General features: G+C 46.3%; 1 protein-coding gene across 1 annotated transcript in view; it reads left to right on the top strand.

Moving 5' to 3' along the window:
* SLC16A5 (solute carrier family 16 member 5) overlaps positions 1 to 17,864 on the top strand; it is a 47,261-nt gene extending 29,397 nt beyond the window's left edge. Inside the window, exons 3-4 of the mRNA XM_075347485.1 lie at positions 11,019 to 11,834; positions 16,207 to 17,864. Of these exons, the coding sequence (XP_075203600.1) occupies positions 11,019 to 11,834; positions 16,207 to 16,430 (1,040 nt within the window). The 3' untranslated portion in view covers positions 16,431 to 17,864. The remainder of the gene's footprint in view (positions 1 to 11,018; positions 11,835 to 16,206) is intronic.
* Positions 17,865 to 19,775: the final 1,911 nt, after the last annotated feature.

Consider the following 19,775-nt stretch of genomic DNA (forward strand, 5'->3'; position numbering starts at 1 on the left):
TCTAGGATTTAGTGGCAGCTATGGGCTGCCATTAACTCCTTATTACCCCGATTTGCCAAAGCACCAGGGCAAATCGGGAAGAGCCGGGTACAGCCCCAGAACTGTCGCATATAATGTATGCGGCAATTCTGGGCGGCTGCTGACTGATATTGTTAGGGTGGGGGGCTCCCCATAACGTGGAGCTCCCCATCCTGAGAATACCAGCCTTCAGCCGTATGGCTTTATCTGGCTGGCATTAAAATTGGGGGGGACCGCACGCCGTTTTTTTTTTTAATTTATTTTACTGCACAGTATAGACAAGCCCACCGGCTGCTGTGATTGGGTGCAGTGAGGCACCTGTCACTCAGTGTGGGGGCGTGTCTCACTGCAACCAATCATAGGCGCCGGTGGGCGGGGAAAGCAGGGAATAGGAGATTGTTTAATGAGCGGCCAGCTTTTTCAAAATAGTAAAAGCCGCCGCAGCAGTGTGAATGCCGTGCAGCGCCGCGCCGGGGATCGGGGAACGGTAAGTATGAGAGGGGGGGAAACTGACCGACAGACTGTGAGAGAGGGACAGAGAGACCGACCGACGGACTCGGGGAGATTGACCGACACACAAAAATAGAAAGAATAGCCTACATCACTAGAAATAAAAACACCAAACGGACACTGACTATAGGTAGATGCATACGTGTTTACTAACGTGTGTGCACATACCCATAGACTTTCATTGTGTCCACGTGTGCGTGCTCCGTGAAGATAACTGACATGCATCCGTGCAAACTGCAAACACATACGGATCACGGACACGCACACACGGACATAATGAAATAACGCACGTGTGACCACAATCATAGATTAACATTGGTGCACGTTTGGCCGTGTCTCCGGTATATACGGAAACGGACCAAACACGCACGTGTATCACGGACGTGTGAAGGGGGCCTTAAGGAGACTTTGCAAGCCAGTCTGGCTGCCAGGTAAGGGGACTTATAGCTGCCACGCCCCTCTAAGAAATATTCAAATTGTCTCTCCAGTAAAGGAGACAAACTCTAGCACAGCGCCACCTATTGGAAGTAGAGATCCCAAAAGTCACAAGTGGATTTTCTGCCAAATAAGTGTGTATACTTCTGAGGCTTTGTTCACATGTTCATTAATCCTCTGCTAGAACGGATCCAGCAGCAATCCTTTTGGATAATTAATGGATCTGTTTTCCATAAACTTCAATGTTAAAAAACCAGATCCAGCTAAAATCCGTTTTTTTTTAAAGTGAACAAAAGTTGTTTGCACAACTTTTTTTTTTGTCAATGGATTGCTGCTTGATTCGTTCTAACGAATGATAACTGGACATTTTTTCCCGCATCAGAGCTTTTCTAGCGATTTTCAGTACTGGGACTCGTGTACATTATACCATCTGAGCCTTGCCTCCAATCAGCACCGCTAATGGGATGCTGCGCTCTCGCTTCTTCTGTTTTATTTATTTATTTATTTTTTTTTTTTATCTCTATCTGAGGGAAGTGAACGCTGTCACTGATTGGCTGCAGGGCTTATGTAGTACAAGTGCATCTCAATAAATTAGGATATAATCAAAACGTTAACTTATTTCAGTAATTCAATACAAAAAGGGAATGTATACCGAAGTAAAGTAAACGCTAAGGCCCCCATAGATCAAGGAGTTTTGGCCAAATTCTGGCATAAAACTTGAAATGTGGCCAAATTTTTGCACAACTTGGAACTTTTTTTTTTTCTTTTTTATGACTTGATGCTTTTACATCAGTCCCAGCCAGCTCCAGTTTTAGAAAAAGGACTTGCAAGGTCATTTGCATAAACATTTGCCAAAGGGTTCCTAGAAAACAGGCACCGACTTTTAATACAAAGGTAGGACGTCATCAACATTTTACATAGATATTAGATTGGGGTCTATAAAGCTGCTGACAAGTTCCTCTTTAACGCTGCAATCAGTAGGAGAGGCTTGTCATTTCTTTATCCATACGTAAATGCTGATAGCAAAAACTGGCACACTGACACTTAGATTGTAAGGCTGAGTTCACATGTCTTGTAGTCATCCGTTACTACAGATCTTACAGAGATCCATTGGGAAAAAAGTTTTACAAACACAACTTTGTGTCCGTGAGCGCCCCTGAACCCCATCAGGGCACTACTAGGTACTGCATCCTGACAAAGATGCACGGCCAAACCCCCAGGGACCTGGAAGCCCAGTGCCAGTACCAACAAACCACATAACATCCCCCAGTTTCCCACTCCCCATTAGGGATGACTGACTAGTCCGAGGCCCAATGGATGGCCACCCAGAGGCGGAGCCAGTCCAGTTCACTAGAAGGCAGCCCGGTGGGAGGGGACAAACAGACACAGACAGACACTCAGACAAGAGAGTCCGGTAGTGACAGTTGAAGGGGACGGATGTGTCTCCAGACAGGGTCGTGTAATGGTGACCCAGGTGGCAAGGAGAGTGGTTGCCAGGGACTGTTCAGCCAGATACCTCTGGAACCAGAGCACCGACGGGGCACAGGGCCCTAGGTCAGGCGACCGCTTCAGGCAACCTGACAAATACCTGCACAGTGAGGGGACCTTCACGGACCTCACTGACCCAAGAAACCGGGGGCACCAGCAGGAAAGATTGAGCCAGGAACGGGAACAGAACACCGACCCTACAGGGTTCGCACTGCCCGCCGTACGGATGAGAGACTGCTGAAAGACAGTAAGGGACCCACAAATGCTCCAGGCTACGGGGTCCCACCAACAACTGAGAGGTTCTGGGGAAAGAGACTACCAGGTCACCAGACCGGCACTAGGACAAAAGGGACCAGGGGTCTGAACCAGCCTCCTCAGGGCCACAGCTCCACCTTACAGTGAGTAAACAGAAGTTGCACTGCATCCCCACTGTGTGGTCTCCCTTCTTTCTGCGACGGACCCCTCCATTCATTCCCTGGAGCTGAGCTCTACTTCAGGAGGTCCTACTATCCAGGCTGCCACCACCATCAGCCCCAGAGGTAACCGACTGTGCAGCGGCGGTTACATCACCATAACCACAACCCGCAAGTGGCGTCACAATACAAACTCTTTCAATTCCCCTGTATATAATCCCTTTTAAAAAGCGTACCCAGGGTCACGGAATCGAGCATCTGCCATTATACAACCGTGACACAGCATCCCTGTACATATACGGCCCGGAACCGAGTACCCCATAGCCCTGGGCCACACTTCCATTGTTAAATAACTGATGTCTGCCGGATTCGATTATTTTTTTTTTTTTTTATTTATTTATTTTTTTATATTAACTTGGGAGTCTATGGAGAATGGATCCGTTAATGGATTGCTATTTAGCCATCCATATTTCTTGCATTTGTAAAGGATCCGTTTTTGTCTTACAGGATCCGTTACAAATAGAAGATAAATAACAAACCAGTAACGGATCCGTTCTCCAAAGACTCCAATGTTTAAAGAACAGAACCAGTTGACTCATTTTGCCAACAGATCCCTCCGGGATCCATTCTAACGGATGATTACAGAACATGTGAACTCAGCTTTATTGTGTACATGAAAAAAAATCACGATGTCTGAATGAGCCCTTAATCTAATAAAGCAATTGATGCCTTTGAGCACATGGCAGATCAACCAAACGCTAATAAAAATGATCTAAATGACTAATGGCACTTGTAATGTTTTTGGGTATGTGAAAAATCATGAACATCTGAATAAGGCCTAATTACATTTTTCAGTTTAGAAAACTGTTATATGTACAGAAAACATGAGCAGCAAATAACTCTGACAAATGAAAATTGCAGATTTGCTTCTCCAATTTTAGTTATATGGTTAGTTTATCTAAGCATTTGAAAAATATCCTGCATCTATAGATTTTTTTTTTTTTGTCAATCAAAGCTACAAATGTGATTCACAAACAAAATACTGTAAAAATGTATTTTTACTATTTTTACATACTGAATTATATGAAAATATATACAAGAACAGGAAATGAGTCACGGCAAGATAAAAGTAAAAAATTAAAAAACCACGATGTAGGTCTGTACAGGTAGGAGGTAAATATTAGTAGCCCTTAAATAGATATGTCTGACACTAAATCAATTCAAAACAAATATATATTTTAATAGAAAGATACATAAATGGTAGAAAGTATCAAGAACCATGTGGTATAAAAGTGCCTTTTTTTTTTCTATGTCATTTTTCATAAGCTTTACAAATTTGTTTAAATATGTATTAGCTACTCTCACACATCAGTTTTTTGGTATCAGGCACAATCCGGCGTGTCCCTGATGCAACGGATCCGGCGCAGAATATGCGAATATGCAAAAACTGATGCGCCGAATCCTTTTTTTTTTTTTTTTTTTTTTTTTTTTTTTTTTTTTACTGATCCGGTATATTTGATCCATCAAACGGATATCCGGCGCATCCGTTTCTGCATCCGTTTCGTCCGTTTTTTGTTTTGTTTTTTTTTTTTTGCTGGATCCGTTTTGTTTTTTTGGTTTTTTTTTTCAATAAATTGGAGCATGCTCAGTTTAAAAAAAACTGATCCGGCGTCCGCATCCGTTTTTTGCCGTATTACGCTGGATCCAGCATCCATAGGCTTCCATTGTAAATCACGCCATATTGCGCCAGATGCGCGATATGTCAGAGACAAAAAAAACGTTACAAGAGACGTCCCATCCGACCGATGCATTAGCCAATTACGACGGATGCGGCAAAAGCCGGATGCAACGCAAGGCCATCAGGCACAATCCGGCGCTAATACAAATCAATGGAGATAAAACTGATCCGGCACCGGATCCGTTTTATACGTTTTTTTCTGGATTGTGCCTGAAGGAAAAAAACTGATGTGTGAAAGTAGCCTTAGTGAGCACTTCTACTTTGCCGAGAATTCATCCACCTCACAGGTGTGGTACTTCAAGATGCTGATTGGGCAGCATGATTATTGTACAGGTGTGCCTTAGGCTGGCCACAATAATACTCCACTCTAAAATGTGGAGTTTTACAGCATTACGGGGTCCGGAGGTGGGGGGCTAAGGCAAGTCAGAAAACCAGTTATCTGGTGACGAGACCACCATTTGCCAGTCTGCCATCTGCTCTGTACAGTGAAAACAGAGATTCATAAGTGAAGAGAAACCTATCCATTGTGCCAGACACCATCGAATGTGACCATTTGCCCATTAAAGTTTGGTTACGACAACCAACTACAGGCATGTGGTGACCCTGAGGACGATGAGCATGCAGATGAGTTTTTCTGAGATGGTTTCTGACAGTTTGTTCATAAATTCTTTGGTTATGCAAACCAAGTGATGCAGCAACTATCTGGGTGGTTGGTCTCGGATGATCTATTATTATATTATACTAGAAGGTGGCCCGATTCTGGGTGTTGTCTGGGTGTGGGGGTGTGTGAGAGCGGTGTTGTATGTGTGTTGCGTTGTTTGTGGAGCGCTGTGTGTCTGCAGTGTTGTCTGTGTGTGGTGCTGTGTGTGTTGCGCGGTTTGTGTGGGTGTGGAGTGCGTGTGTGTTTTGTGCTGTGTGTGTGTGTGTGTGTTGCGCGGTATGTGCGTATATTTGTGTATGCCGCGGTGTTTGTGTGTTGGGTGTTGTGTGTGTGTGTGTGTGTGTGCGGCGTTGTCTGTGAGTGGGTGTCTGTGTAGGGCGGTGTTTGTGGTTCCCAGTGTGTGTGTGTGGTGTGTTGTGCGGTGCGCGTGTGGCACTGTGTGTGTGTGTTTTGGGGGGAGGTGTGCACCCCCATCGTGCTCCATCCCCCATGCTGCGCACCCCCCATCGTGCTCCAGTCACACATCAGACAGTATACACGCACACATCTGATCGCATACACTCACACCCCACTTCTCCCTGTGCCCTCCGGTGGGAGGTCCCAGCAGCTGTGCTGCACGCCGTGCTCCTCTGCCTTCTGCCGACACTCTCAGATCCGATCGCATACACTCACACATCAGAACACACGCACACATCCGATCGCATACACGCACACATCCGATCGCATACACGCACACATCCGATCGCATACACGCACACATCCGATCGCATACACGCGCACACACACACTGACAATATCGCACATACGTACTCACAACATCCGGAGATACCACATGCTTCTGGCCATGTGATCCTCCGGCAGGTCCTGGAAGGTCACTGCACGCACAGTATCGCCGCCGAGAAGTAAGCGATATCACTGGATGTTGTGAGTGTGTGGATGCGATCTGATGTGTGTGTAAGGTGTGTGTGAGAGTGAGTGAGTGTGATCTGATGTGTGTGTGTTCTGCCGCTGCAGGACCTTGATGCGCTCACCTGCTCTCGGTCGGCGTCTGGTGAGTATGACTGCGGGGTCTTCTTTCTTCGGTCTTCTCTCTTCTGGGGGTGCCCACTGCTTATAATGAAGTGTCCTGCAGTGTCTTTAACTCTTTCACTGCTGCATGACACTTCATTATTGACCGCAGCGTATGCCGGCTCCCTGCACATGTGTACCGGGAGCCGGTGTTCGCTGGTAACCATGATACACATCGGGTAACTAAGGGAAGCGCTTCCTATAGTTACGCGATGTGTATCATGGTTACCAGCGTACACCGGCTCCGTCACGATCCCAGCATCGCAAGGTTATGTACGCCGGGGGCGGGGCCGAGTGTGGCGGGGGCGAGGCGTCAGCGTATGCCGGCTCCCTGCACATGTGTACCGGGAGCCGGTGTACGCTGGAGCGGGGGATGCGTGCGGAGGGCCGGGGCAAGCGGCTAATCTATGCGGGGGGCGAGGCCAGGCCGAGGCGAGCGGCCAATCCAACAGTTGTCACGCTAACGACACTGTCACGGTGACACAATTTTGGAGCAAGACCGACAGACAGAATAAGGCAAAAAAAAAAAAAATATATATATATATATATATATATATATATATATAATATATATATATATATATATATATATATATAATATGTGTATGTATGTATATGTATATATTATGTACTTGGAAGCGAAGATATTGGATATTGAGGTCCTGGGATAGTGTGGCTACACGTGGTCTGTGGTTGTGAGGCTGATTTAGATATACTGCCACATCATCTGAAACAACTTTTGAAGACTGATTATGGTAAAGAAATGGACATTCAATTCACTGGCAACAGCTCTGATGGACATCCCTGCAGTCAGCATGCCAATTACACGCTCCTTCAAAACTTGCGACATCTGTGGCATTGTGCTGTGATAAAACTGCATATTTTATGTTAAGGTGAACTCTTAACCAGAGATCACTAGTTGCCTACTGCCTGGCCGAATTGATATGGGCCAAGTGCATGCATAAAAGAATTCACACCAGACACAGTCGGATATGAAGTCTCTTCTTGGTCACAGTAAAGATGACACCAAACAGACTGAGGAGACTCATGCGTCCTCTGATATAGGCTAGGGGCGTACACAAGTTCAGATATGCCCATTTAGTTGGACAGTTCATGGGCTAGCGAATGGGGAGATCCGTGTTGCTGTTGATGGGTGCGTCTGACTCCAGTGGATGAAACCATGACGATGGGAGGGACGTCATCTGGTGCATCCATGCTGATGGTTTGGTCTGTGATGTCTTGTAGCTTGACCAAGGGTCTTCCCTTATATGGTGGTCTTCTTTCATCTGGACATTCCTTGCATTCCAAGCAAGGTGTGGATAACAGGAAATGGTGGCCATCTTTATATCTGTGTCATGTATATAATCTGAAACCTGAATTATGTAAGGCAAATCGATATATTTCCCACAATGCTCTATGTCCAGAGGTTAATTAAGTATTTCATTTTATGGCTCTCCTCAACATTTTATAGTGGCCTTTTATTGTGGCCAGCCGAAGACACACCTGTGCAAATAATCCTGTTATCTAATCAGCACCATGATATGCCACACTTGTAAGGGTACCTTCACACTTTAGCGATGCAGCAGCGATCCGACCAGCGATCTGACCTGGTCAGGATCGCTGCTGCATCGCTACATGGTCGCTGGTGAGCTGTCAAACAGGCAGATCTCACCAGCGACCAGTGACCAGCCCCCAGCCAGCAGCGACGTGCAAGCGACGCTGCGCTTGCACGGAGCCGGTGTCTGGAAGCTGCGGACACTGGTAACTAAGGTAAACATCGGGTATGGTTACATTAGTTACCAGCGCACACCGCTTAGCTGTGTGTGCAGGGCGCAGGAGCCGGCACTGGCAGCATGAGAGCTGCGGAGGCTGGTAACGAAGGTAAATATCGGGTAACCACCTTGGTTACCCGATGTTTACCTTGGTTACAGCTTACCGCAGGCTGTCAGACACCGGCTCCTGCTCCCTGCACATTCAGGATTGTTGCTCTCTCGCTGTCACACACAGCGATGTGTGCTTATCAGCGGGAGAGCAACAATAAAAAAACGAACCAGGGCTGTGTGTAAAGCTGGGTTTACACACTGAAACTTTCTAGCGATCCCACCAGCGATCCCAACCTGGCCGGGATCGCTACAAAGTCTCTGGTGAGCTGTCAAACAGGCAAACCTGGCCAACGAAGCAACAGCGATCCAGACCTGCAGAGCGACCTAGCTGGTTGTTGGGGACGTTGTAAAGCAGCTTTTTGAAAGGGAAGTCACTGTAAAGTCCCCTTTACACACAAACTTTCTAGCGATGCATGCTGCACAGCGGGAAACAAAGGACCTAAGAATGGTCCTGAACGATTTGTAGCGATCACAACTTCACAGCAGGGGCCAGGTCGCTGATGTGTTTCACACACTGCAATGTCGCTGGGGAGATCACTGTAACGTCACAAAACCGGTGACGTTACAGCGATGTCGTTTGCGATGTTGCAGTGTGTAAAGCCACCATAACGAGCAGCGATCTCACAGCAGGGGCCAGATCGCTGCTCAGTGTCACACACAGCGAGAATTGTTGACCTTAGGGAGATCAACATATCCACTGCGGAGACACCATCACGTGTTTCTCAACGCAGTGATTCTAGAGCATTGCCCCCTGGGAAGTATGCAAATAAGAAAGCCGCGGAGACACCATCACGTGTTTCTCAACGCTGGCAGGAAACTAGCCAGGTCTTTCACCGGGAAGGAACAACCACGGGAAGGGCAGTCTCCACTCAAGGAGACCACCTATACCAAACATGGTATCCATCCACAGACAGCCGTTTCGGGGTATTTGCCCCTCATCAGTGTGGAGTAGGAATCTGGCTAGTGGGGGCAATGCCTAGTATAAGACTACTTAAGCAAGCATTGTTGACCTTAGGGAGATCAACATATCCACTGCGGAGACACCATCACGTGTTTCTCAACGCAGTGATTCTAGAGCATTGCCCCCTGGGAAGTATGCAAATAATTCCTACTCCACACTGATGAGGGGCAAATACCCCGAAACGGCTGTCTGTGGATGGATACCATGTTTGGTATAGGTGGTCTCCTTGACTGGAGACTGCCCTTCCCGTGGTTGTTCCTTCCCGGTGAAAGACCTGGCTAGTTTCCTGCCAGCGTTGAGAAACACGTGATGGTGTCTCCGCGGCTTTCTTATTTGCATACTTCCCAGGGGGCAATGCTCTAGAATCACTGCGTTGAGAAACACGTGATGGTGTCTCCGCAGTGGATATGTTGATCTCCCTAAGGTCAACAATGCTTGCTTAAGTAGTCTTATACTAGGCATTGCCCCCACTAGCCAGATTCCTACTCCACACTGATGAGGGGCAAATACCCCGAAACGGCTGTCTGTGGATGGATACCATGTTTGGTATAGGTGGTCTCCTTGACTGGAGACTGCCCTTCCCGTGGTTGTTCCTTCCCGGTGAAAGACCTGGCGAGTTTCCTGCCAGCGTTGAGAAACACGTGATGGTGTCTCCGCGGCTTTCTTATTCACACACAGCGAGATCGCTAATGAGGTCACAAAAACCGTGACTCAGCAGCGATCTCAGTAGCTATCTCGCTGTGTGTGAAGCACCCCTAAGGTAGATGGATTATCTCTGCAGAGGAGAAGTGCTCACTAACACAAATTTATACAAATTTGTGAACAATATTTGAGAGAGAAAGGCCTTTTGTACATAGAAAGTCTTAAGGCCGCTTTACACGCTGCAATATCGTGACCGATATCTCTAGCGTGGGTACCCGCCACCATCGGTTGTGCGACATGGGTAAATCGCTGCCCATGGCGCACAACATCCCCCAGACCCGTCACACTACTTACCTGCCCTGCAACGTTGCTGTGACCGGCAAACCGCCTCCTTTTCTATGGGGGTGGTTCGTTCAGCGTCACAGCTGCGTCACTGAACCACCGCCCAATAGAAGCGGAGGGGTGGACAGAACATCCCGCCTACCTCCTTCCTTCCGCATTGCGGGCGGGAGGCAGGTAAGGAGAGCTTCCTCGTTCCTGCGGTGTCACACGAAGCGATGTGTGCTGCCGCAGAAACAAGGAACAACTTCGTTACTGCTGCAGCAACGATATTTGAGAATGGACCCCCATGTCACCGATGAGCGATTTTGCACGTTTTTGCAACGATGCAAAAATCGCTCAAAGGTGTCACAAGCAACAACATCGCTAAAGCGACCGGATGTGTGTCACAAATTCCGTGACCCCAACGAGATCGCTTGAGCGATGTTGCAGCGTGTAAAGTGGCCTTTAGATCTTTGAGTTTAGCTCATGAATTGTGGTTGCAAAAATAAGTGATAAGTGGCACAATTGGTAAGTATTAATATGGCAGAAAATATCTTAACCAATGTGGTATATAATGCCATGTACAAAGATTATAGATGTATAAAGCGTTAAATTTAGGGAGTATAAATAAAGATGGACAGATAAGACATGGCTATTAAATGACATGCCTAAATATAGTGGGTTACACATGACTGCATAATGCATACTGATCCACAACTGTGAGAATGTTAACGCGTGTTTCACTTGCAGCTTTTTTTTTTTTTTTAATTCACAAAGTTTATCACTCTCTCTACTATTTTTTTCACACTTATTTAATTGCTTTCACATTTGCAAATGGCTTAAATAAAGAAAATTTATATACTTTTGGTTTTTCTTACAGGTCTAGGACTTTGTTTTTGCTTCCAAGCAGCAGTCACAGTACTTGGATACTACTTTATCAAGCGTAGGACTTTGGCAAATTCTCTGGCGTCCTCAGGGGCTTCAATAGGCATGGCTCTCTGGCCCATTGCCTCTCAGAACCTTCTGGAGTCCATGGGATGGAGAGGTTCTTTTATGATCTTCGGTGGAGTGCTGCTAAACTGTTGCGTATGTGGTGCTATGATGAGGCCAGTTAAAGCTCCACCAGCTGCCCCTAGTAAGGATGAAGGATCCTCGTCAACAGCCAATGGAGTAAACCATGGCATTGCAGAAATGGAACATGCTAAAGGCCTACAAAGATACATGGCTTTTGATCTACTACTTCGACATAGACGATACCAGATTTACACAATAGGGGTGACCTGGCTGGTTTTGGGCTTTGTCTTGCCTCTTTTCTACTTTGTACCATATGCCACCAGCAGTGGCATAGAAGAATCAACATCTGCACTTTTGCTCTCTTTAGTTGGCTTTATTAATATTTTTGCACGCCCGGTGTCCGGACTTGTGTCCCAACAGCGGATATTTTCGGGCAAGCTGATTTACCTATTTAGTGGGGCAGTAATTGCCAATGGACTTAGCAACCTAGTGTGCGCCACTTTTGTGTCCTTTCCAGCCCTCATTGTTTATTGCGTCCTGTATGGCATCTCTATGAGTGTAATTGGATCTCTTGTTTTCCAAGTACTGATGGATATAGTTGGCATGAAACGATTTCCTGCAGCTTTTGGACTTTTTACAATACTGGAAAGTGTTACAATCTTAGTGGGACCACCGCTGGCAGGTAGGTAAAAATGTAATGCCATTATTGAGTTAATTTATTTGCTGATTCAGAGAACACATAGGGGGAAGTAAAAATAGTGTCATACTCTTAAGAGCCCAACCTATTCCTCTGTAGAAAATAGAGACTAAATCACTTTGGCTGTTTACCTGTTTTTGCTTTTTGTATAGAGGAACACCCACTTGTACCCCTCACCATATCCTTAATATATACAATGAAGAGCCAAAGGGTAACAATGTTTTGAAATTTTTACTTTGTGTCCAGGTGTCCCCATTCACTGCATCTTTCAGCATGAGACTGCCTTCATTTTATAGACAATCATCTTGGTTATCTCCTACATAAATGTGACTTGCAACTATCATATGATAAGTTATGCAGATTCTCTTCATGTTAGTGCATTGTTACTGTTTTTTGCTCCCGGTGTTTAAAAAAAAAAAAAAACTTCCTGTATACAAAAAATTTCAAGTTGTTCTCACATTCCCAATTAGCTCAATGTTTAATTAGGTTGATTAACAAGAAAAAGGTCACTGGTTCGAATCGAGGAACAGCCATGAAGATTTCCCAAGAAAAGAGAAACCAAATCTAGCTCAACGATGGCAGTCTCTTGGCCAAGAAAATTGCCATACTGCATCATATGAGCGCCTTGACAGTTGGAAGAATACAAAATGAAGTTCATCCGCCCATTCAAAAGCCAAGAGGTGGACGTACAGGTACAATATAGGAGTAAACAAGTCGGCTCATCACAAGGTCTATCAGTTCTGGCGCGACAAACGCAGCAGTGGATATGGGTTGTATGTGTCGCGGGCGGGGAGGAGGGTGTCAGCACTGCGCTCACCCCTCTGCTCGGGTCCGGCTGCTGCTGCTCAGTGGTGGCTCGAGCGGTGGGCCGGATCCCGGGGGTCTCGAGCGGCACTCCTCGCCCGTGAGTGAAAGGGGATTGGGTTTTGGGATATAGTCTATTGTCCGTGACGCCACCCACGGTTGTGGTGATTTGTTAACACCACCGCTGTTCTGTATGGGGATCCCAGGAGTGATGATGTAGAGCAGCCAGTTGTTGTGTTGCCCCTCTGTGGGTAGGGGTTGGTGATCCCGGGGCCCAGTGATGAGGTGGGAGATGCAGGGCTTGGTGGGTGCAGGGACGCGGGGGCAGCGCTGTGCCTTGCGGCACTGTGGTACTCACTCAGCCTGAGACGATGACACAGTTCTCGGTAAAACACACGGCTGGAAAGACGGTTCCCACGGACGGCTGCACTTGCTTTCCCCAGTAGGTGACTGTGATGTCCCTTTTCCTGCACCTAATGTTCCTGTGTTGGTAGCGATGGGTTCCCACCGGTAACCCGCTCCCCGGCTTGGATATGGGCCGGAAGAGCTCTACTTTGCCCGCAGGCGCTGGCCCCGAGGAACTGGTGCCTTGGCGGTGGCGGTGTTCCTCCTTAATGGTTGGACTGTTGCCTTCAATCGGGACTTGGTTGTTTGGAGACAGACGTCACCTTCACTGACGGATTTGGCAAATTATGGCGACTCCTAGCCTTGCCGGGGTCCGAGAGGCACCTGCCCTGGTGCTGACTGTTCTTCGTATACTGCTCCAGACCGCCGGGCCACTACCCGTCCGCGGTCCTTCCAGCAACCTCCGAGCAGTCACCCCTCCAGACAATCACCGCCGTCTGCTGACCTTGCTGACACTGTCCTGGCACAAAGCCGGACCAACTTCAGGCTTTACTACTGTCACCTCAGCTTCTCTCTTCAGCTTCACTCCAACTTCACTTCTACTTTACTTCACTTTCTAAACTCAACTCTACTGTTTACTCCTTCACTTAGCTCCTCACTCAAGCTCCCCCTGAGCTAATCTTTACTCGAGCCCTGCCTGGGCTAATCAGCCTGGTACTTCCTGCCTCCAGGGCTGTGAACTCCTGGGTGGGCGGAGCCAACCGCCTGGCCCACCCCCCTGGTGTGAACATCAGCCCCTGGAGGAAGGCAACAAGGATTTTGGGTTAGCTGAATGTGCCTAACTGGGGTGTAGGGTGTGGTGGTGTAATGACCTGTGACCCCTGGCTTGCCCAGGGCGTCACATATGCATCGTAATAGTGAGATCACAGATGTCCATGCAATGCATATTACACAAGTCTGGAATGGTGGCCCGAATAAAGGTGAAGAAGCCTTGACTTCAGAATCATTATAAACAGTGTTAGCTCAAGTTTGCAAAGAAGTATGAAAAGTGGACAATAGAAGACTGGAAAAGTGTGATTAGGAGTGATGAGATGAAATTCAGTAGACTAGGCTCTGAATGGTGCAAATGAATCTGAAAGAAACAAGCGAAAGGGGCTAACGAATCGAGAAACTGTAGGAACTGTCAAGTTCTGTGGAGGAAGTCTGATATGGGGCTGTTTCTCAGCTAAAGGCTTTGGACACTTGACCAAAATTGACGGTGGTCTCAATACTGAGCTATATGTGAGTATACTACAAGATGAGTTACTTTGTACACTTGAGTACTTTGAGTATGAGAAGGCCGATATGGTATTCCAGGAAGACAACGACTTGAAGCAATTGGTGAAGAAATGGTTCAATGACCATAAAGTAGAGGTATTTGATTGGCCCCTATAGTCCCCAGACCTCAACCCAATCAAACACTTGTGGGTAGAGTTGAAGAAAAAGCGGTGTACATACCAAAGTGAGTCAACCAATATGCACCAACATTGGGAATGTGTAGAAGAGACCTGGGATCAGGATTCAGCTGAGACATGCTTGAATATAATCAAGCTCATGCCCAGAAGGATTCAGGCAGTGTTTGAAAGCCAAAAGGTGGATTTACAAAATAATAACAAAATAATGAAAATTAAAATTTAGATTTTTAGGAGCAAATCCGTAACCATGCAGTGACATAAATCTACATAACTAATCATATGGTAAATAGTTACAAGTCAAATTTATATACGAGATGGCTAAGATTTGCTATAAAATGAAGGTAATCACACTAAGGCTATGTGCGCACGTTGCGTTTTTTCCCGCGTTTCTGCAGCGTTTTCAGCAGCAGTGTTTTTGCGCTAAAACGCATGCGTTTTTGTTTACCAGCAAACTCAATGGGAAAAGCAGAAATCCTGTCTGCACTTTGCTTTTTTTTCTGCAGCGTTTAATTTGCATATTTGTGGTCAAAAACCATGCTGAAAAAGAAGCAGCATGTCAGTTGGTTTTGCCATTTCTGCAGTGTTTCCTTAACATTGGAGTCAATGAGAAATGGCAAAATGCAACCAAAAGCACAATTCCTGCGTTTTTCATGCTTTTTACCTGCTTTTCCACTGCGTTTTTGGCTCCAAAAACGCATGCTTTTCTGGCCAAAAATGAATGGGTTCTAATGTTCCTTTACACACACACACAATAACCGAAAATTTAAATGTTAAAAAATAATAAACTTTACCTATTTTTCTGTTAAAATGTGCATAACCACTATTTTTTCATTAAAATTGATAATTTCCCATATAGTTTTATTAAAAGTTAATTTTATACTTTTTTTTCTCTTTTTTCATTCTTTTTGACTATTTCAACTTTATTTCTCAGTGTCTTGATCTACAAAACGCATCTGCAGAAACGCAGGTGAAAACGCAGGTAAAAAGCGCTGAAAACGCGGTAAACGCATGCGTTTTTAGCGCTTAAAAATGGTCAAAAGCCATTTGGTCAAAAACCAAGGGAAATAAAACGTGCAGAATAAACTGCAGGTACTCCGACGCAACGTGCGCACATAGCCTAAGACCTAAGCCACACGGCATGAAAATCGGAGTGAGTGGAATACGATAAAACATTGCATTCCACTCGGACCAATATTAGCCTATGTGTCAGCACCCATAAGCGATTATTTTCTCATCCCTAATCAGACCGAGAAACAATCGCAGCATGCTGTGACTGTAATGCGATCCAGGTTTCTCTCGCACCCATTCAAGTCTGTGGGACGAGAGAAAAATCGCACTGCACTCGCGAACACCGGTGTTCCGCAAGTGCAGGGCGAGAATGGCAATAGCCGGCTATGGAGGAGAGAGGGAGATAAATCCCTCCCTCCCCTCCTCAGCGCTGGCCCTCCCCTCCGCAGCAGCGGCTGCCCCCCCCCCCTCCCTGCAGCTGAGGTCTGCTCACACGATCGGACCTCAGTCATAGGGACACTCGCATGACACCCAGCTCTGCTGTACTGCCAGCGTGTGCCAAGTGTCATGCGAGGGGATAGTAATCCCTGTGTGGCCCCATCCTTACTTTCAAAGCTGTAGAAGATGGTGAGATATGGAGCCTGAAAGTCAAAAGTTCAGTGTGTGTGTGTGTGTGTGTGTGTGTGTGTGTGTGTGTGTGTTTATATAATGTCGATTTAATGCTCCTGTCTGTTTTTATCCCACAGGTTTGCTGGTGGACATCACTGGCCAATATAATCTAGTATTCTACTTCACATGTATTGCTGTCACCTCATCTGGAATTTTTATGTTCTTAGCGTCCTATATACTTGACAAAAAAGAAGGAAAGACTAAGAAAAAAATTTATAATCCAAGTGATACTGTTGGGAATACTGAGCGCCAGAATATTAGTTATCATCCAGCAACTAAACAAGAGGATTTTGTAATATAAATGACAATTTCTGAAGGATTGCCCATCAATGCACGGACCAATAGAAATCTATTAGAGCAAATGAGGATCAGAAGGGTCCATTAAATCTATGCACCACACCTCGGTTCACAAGTCTGTGAGGTGAAATGCCTTGGAGAAAAGGCTTGTTCTCTCAGGGAGCCGTTTGGGGATGAACACCATCCGGCACAAGTAAAGGTGACAGAAGTATTGCATAAAATCCATATAGTGCAATAGACTGAGGTACAAAACTATTCAAAGTAAAACAGACATATAGGTGTTACCACTGGAAAGGGTTCACCCACAAACTCCTAGTAATTTTACTTCATGTTACAAATTTCCATTACAAAACAGTGTTACATTTTTATTATCTTAACAAGAAACTTCTGCAAAATGCTGTCAAGACGAAGACTATTCAGCTTGTTTTGTCTTTTGAACAGCTGATGTCTGAAATCTTCATTTCAAAGGGGTATTTTCAAGTTGATAGGGGAAGACTTTGGGATTACTGGGGTCTGACCACTAGGACCCCTACTGATCACAAAAACTAGAGCCCTGAAGTGCTGCATCTGCTGGTCATTAAGAATGCATGGAATGATAGCTTGTATGATCGCCCACACTCCAGAGTTCTCTGGATCGGTTGGGGTCCGGGCAGTTAAACCCCCAGCCATATGTGAATAACGTCAGACAACCCCTTTTTAAAGTCTGAAGTAAATACATGGCTGTGAACTACAAAAATGTCAATGAAAATGCTAAAAAAAAAAATAAATGTAAAGATAACTATATATGTGTGTTATATAATACATCAGGCATGCAATACAAGTGGTATTCTCATATTAGGCATTTGGTATAGGTTGATAAAGCAAATCAATTGCAAACTTGCTTATCTTAATGTTATCTAACTATGTTTTCCTTCTCTTGTCATGAGAGCTTTTATCTTACATTCTGTACAGCTTGTTGCCAGGGAGATCAACCATCAAAGCCTGGCCAAATGTGCCCAGAAGTTATATTCCAGACTGAGGAGTTAACACTAGAACTACTGGACTCGTGACACCTATATAGAAATACATGGTGCAAAGTAGTCAAAATGACTACCTCAGTAGTTCTAGTGTTAAACCATGAGAAACTTGATGACTCTTTCCAGGCTTTAAATTACTATACAACAGTTAGCTGCTCACCGCCTCCTTAAGGGGTGCTTCACACATAGCGAGATCGCTACCGAAATCGCTGCTACGTCACGGTTTTTGTGACGCAGCAGTGACCTCATTAGCGATCTCGCTGTGTGTGACACTGAGCAGCGATCTGGCCCCTGCTGTGAGATTGCTGCTCGTTACACACAGCCCTGGTTCGTTTTTTTTTATTGTTGCTCTCCCGCTGTGACGCACAGATCGCTGTGTGTGACAGCGAGAGAGCGACGAAATGAAGCGAGCAGAGAGCAGGAGCCGGCATCTGGCAGCTGCGGTAAGCTGTAACCAGGGTAAACATCGGGTAACCAAGGTGGTTACCCGATATTTACCTTCGTTACCAGCCTCCGCCGCTCTCACGCTGCCAGTGCCGGCTCCCTGCTCTCTGCACATGTAGCTGCAGTACACATCGGGTTAATTAAATTGTAATTGTACTGTAGCTAGGAGAGCAGGAAGCAAGCGCTAAGCCGTGTGCGCGGCTCCCTGCTCTCTGCACATGTAGCGATGTTATGATCGCTGCTGCTTCTGCTGTGTTTGACAGCTAAGCAGCGATCATAACAGCGACATACAAGGTCGCTGCTACGTCACAGAAAATGGTGACTTAACAGCGACGTCGCTGTCGCTATGTGTGAACCCAGCCTGAGTCCTGTCCTGTTATCAGTCCTGCAAAATCACCAGACCCCAGCATTGTCAGATTCCCAGCAGTTCTCCAAATCCCTGCCTTCACTTTCCCTAGCTGTGTCCTTGTTCTAAAGGCCCCGTCACACTAAGCAACATCGCTAGCAACATCGCTGCTAATGAACAACTTTTGTGACGTTGCTAGCGATGTTGCTGTGTGTGACATCCAGCAACAACCTGGCCCCTGCTGTGAGGTCGTTGGTTGTTGCTGAATGTCCTGGGCCATTTTTTAGTTGTTGCTGTCCCGCTGTGAAGCACACATCGCTGTGTGTGACAGCGAGACAGCAACAACTAAATGTGCAGGCAGCAGGAGCCGGCTTCTGCGGAGGCTGGTAACCAATGTAAACATCAGGTAACCAAGAAGCCTTGTCCTTGGTTACCCGATATTTACCTTTGTTACCAGCCTCCGCCGCTCTCACTGTCAGTGCCGGCTCCTGCTCTGTGCACATGTAGCTGCAGGACACATCGGGTTAATTAACCCGATGTGTGCTGTAACTAGGAGAGCAGGGAGCCAGCGCTAAGCGGTGTGCACTGCTCCCTGCTCTGTGCACATTTAGCTGCAGCACACATCGGGTAATTAACCCGATGTGTGCTGTAACTAGGAGAGCAGGGAGCCAGCGCTCAGTGTGCGCTGCTCCCTGCTCTCTGCACGTGTAGCTGCGTGCGTTGGTAACCAAGGTAAATATCGGGTTGGTTACCCGATATTTACCTTAGTTACCAAGCGCAGCATCTTCCACGCGGCGCTGGGGGCTGGTCACTGGTTGCTGGTGATCTCACCAGCAACTCGTGTAGCGACGCTCCAGCGATCCCTGCCAGGTCAGGTTGCTGGTGGGATCGCTGGAGCGTCGCAGTGTGACATCTCACCAGCAACCTCCTAGCAACTTACCAGCGATCCCTATCGTTGTTGGGATCGCTGGTAAGTTGCTTAGTGTGACTGGACCTTAAGGCCCTGTTATCACTGTGTTTACATATATAGATAACAGTGTAGACTTCAGAACAAACCCTGCAGACTTGCATGTGTCAGAGTAGCATAACCATAGGAGTAGGACATAGCTACTGATCGGAAATGTTACTCAAGTAGGAGTGCCCGCCAGCCCTCCTCTCCTATTGCAACAAAGTGAAAAATACTGTAACTGTTTTTTTGTTTCTTTGGTTGCAAATGCCAAATTGTCCTTAAACTTCCCAGGTCCTGATGTGGTGAAGATAAGCAATTCCGGAAAAAGAAGTAAATCAAGTTTAAAAATGCTTGACCTTACTGTGCAGACTGATTCTTTATAAAAGCACATAGTGTATAACCAAAAGATCCGACATGACTTTAGTTTTGAGAAGCCGGAGCCTATGACGTCACATATTTGTAGAGCTTGCCAATAGCATATTACAATGTGCTTCAATAAGAAGTGATAGACTTCAAGTTCTGGGGGTTCAGTTAACTGTACTTTAATTCCTTAGATGCCAAGGTCACTCATCTGCCACCTCATTGTCTCACTGG

Source organism: Anomaloglossus baeobatrachus, chromosome 5 (genome assembly GCF_048569485.1).
Source record: "Anomaloglossus baeobatrachus isolate aAnoBae1 chromosome 5, aAnoBae1.hap1, whole genome shotgun sequence".
In the NCBI taxonomy this organism is placed as follows: Eukaryota; Metazoa; Chordata; class Amphibia; order Anura; family Aromobatidae; genus Anomaloglossus; species Anomaloglossus baeobatrachus.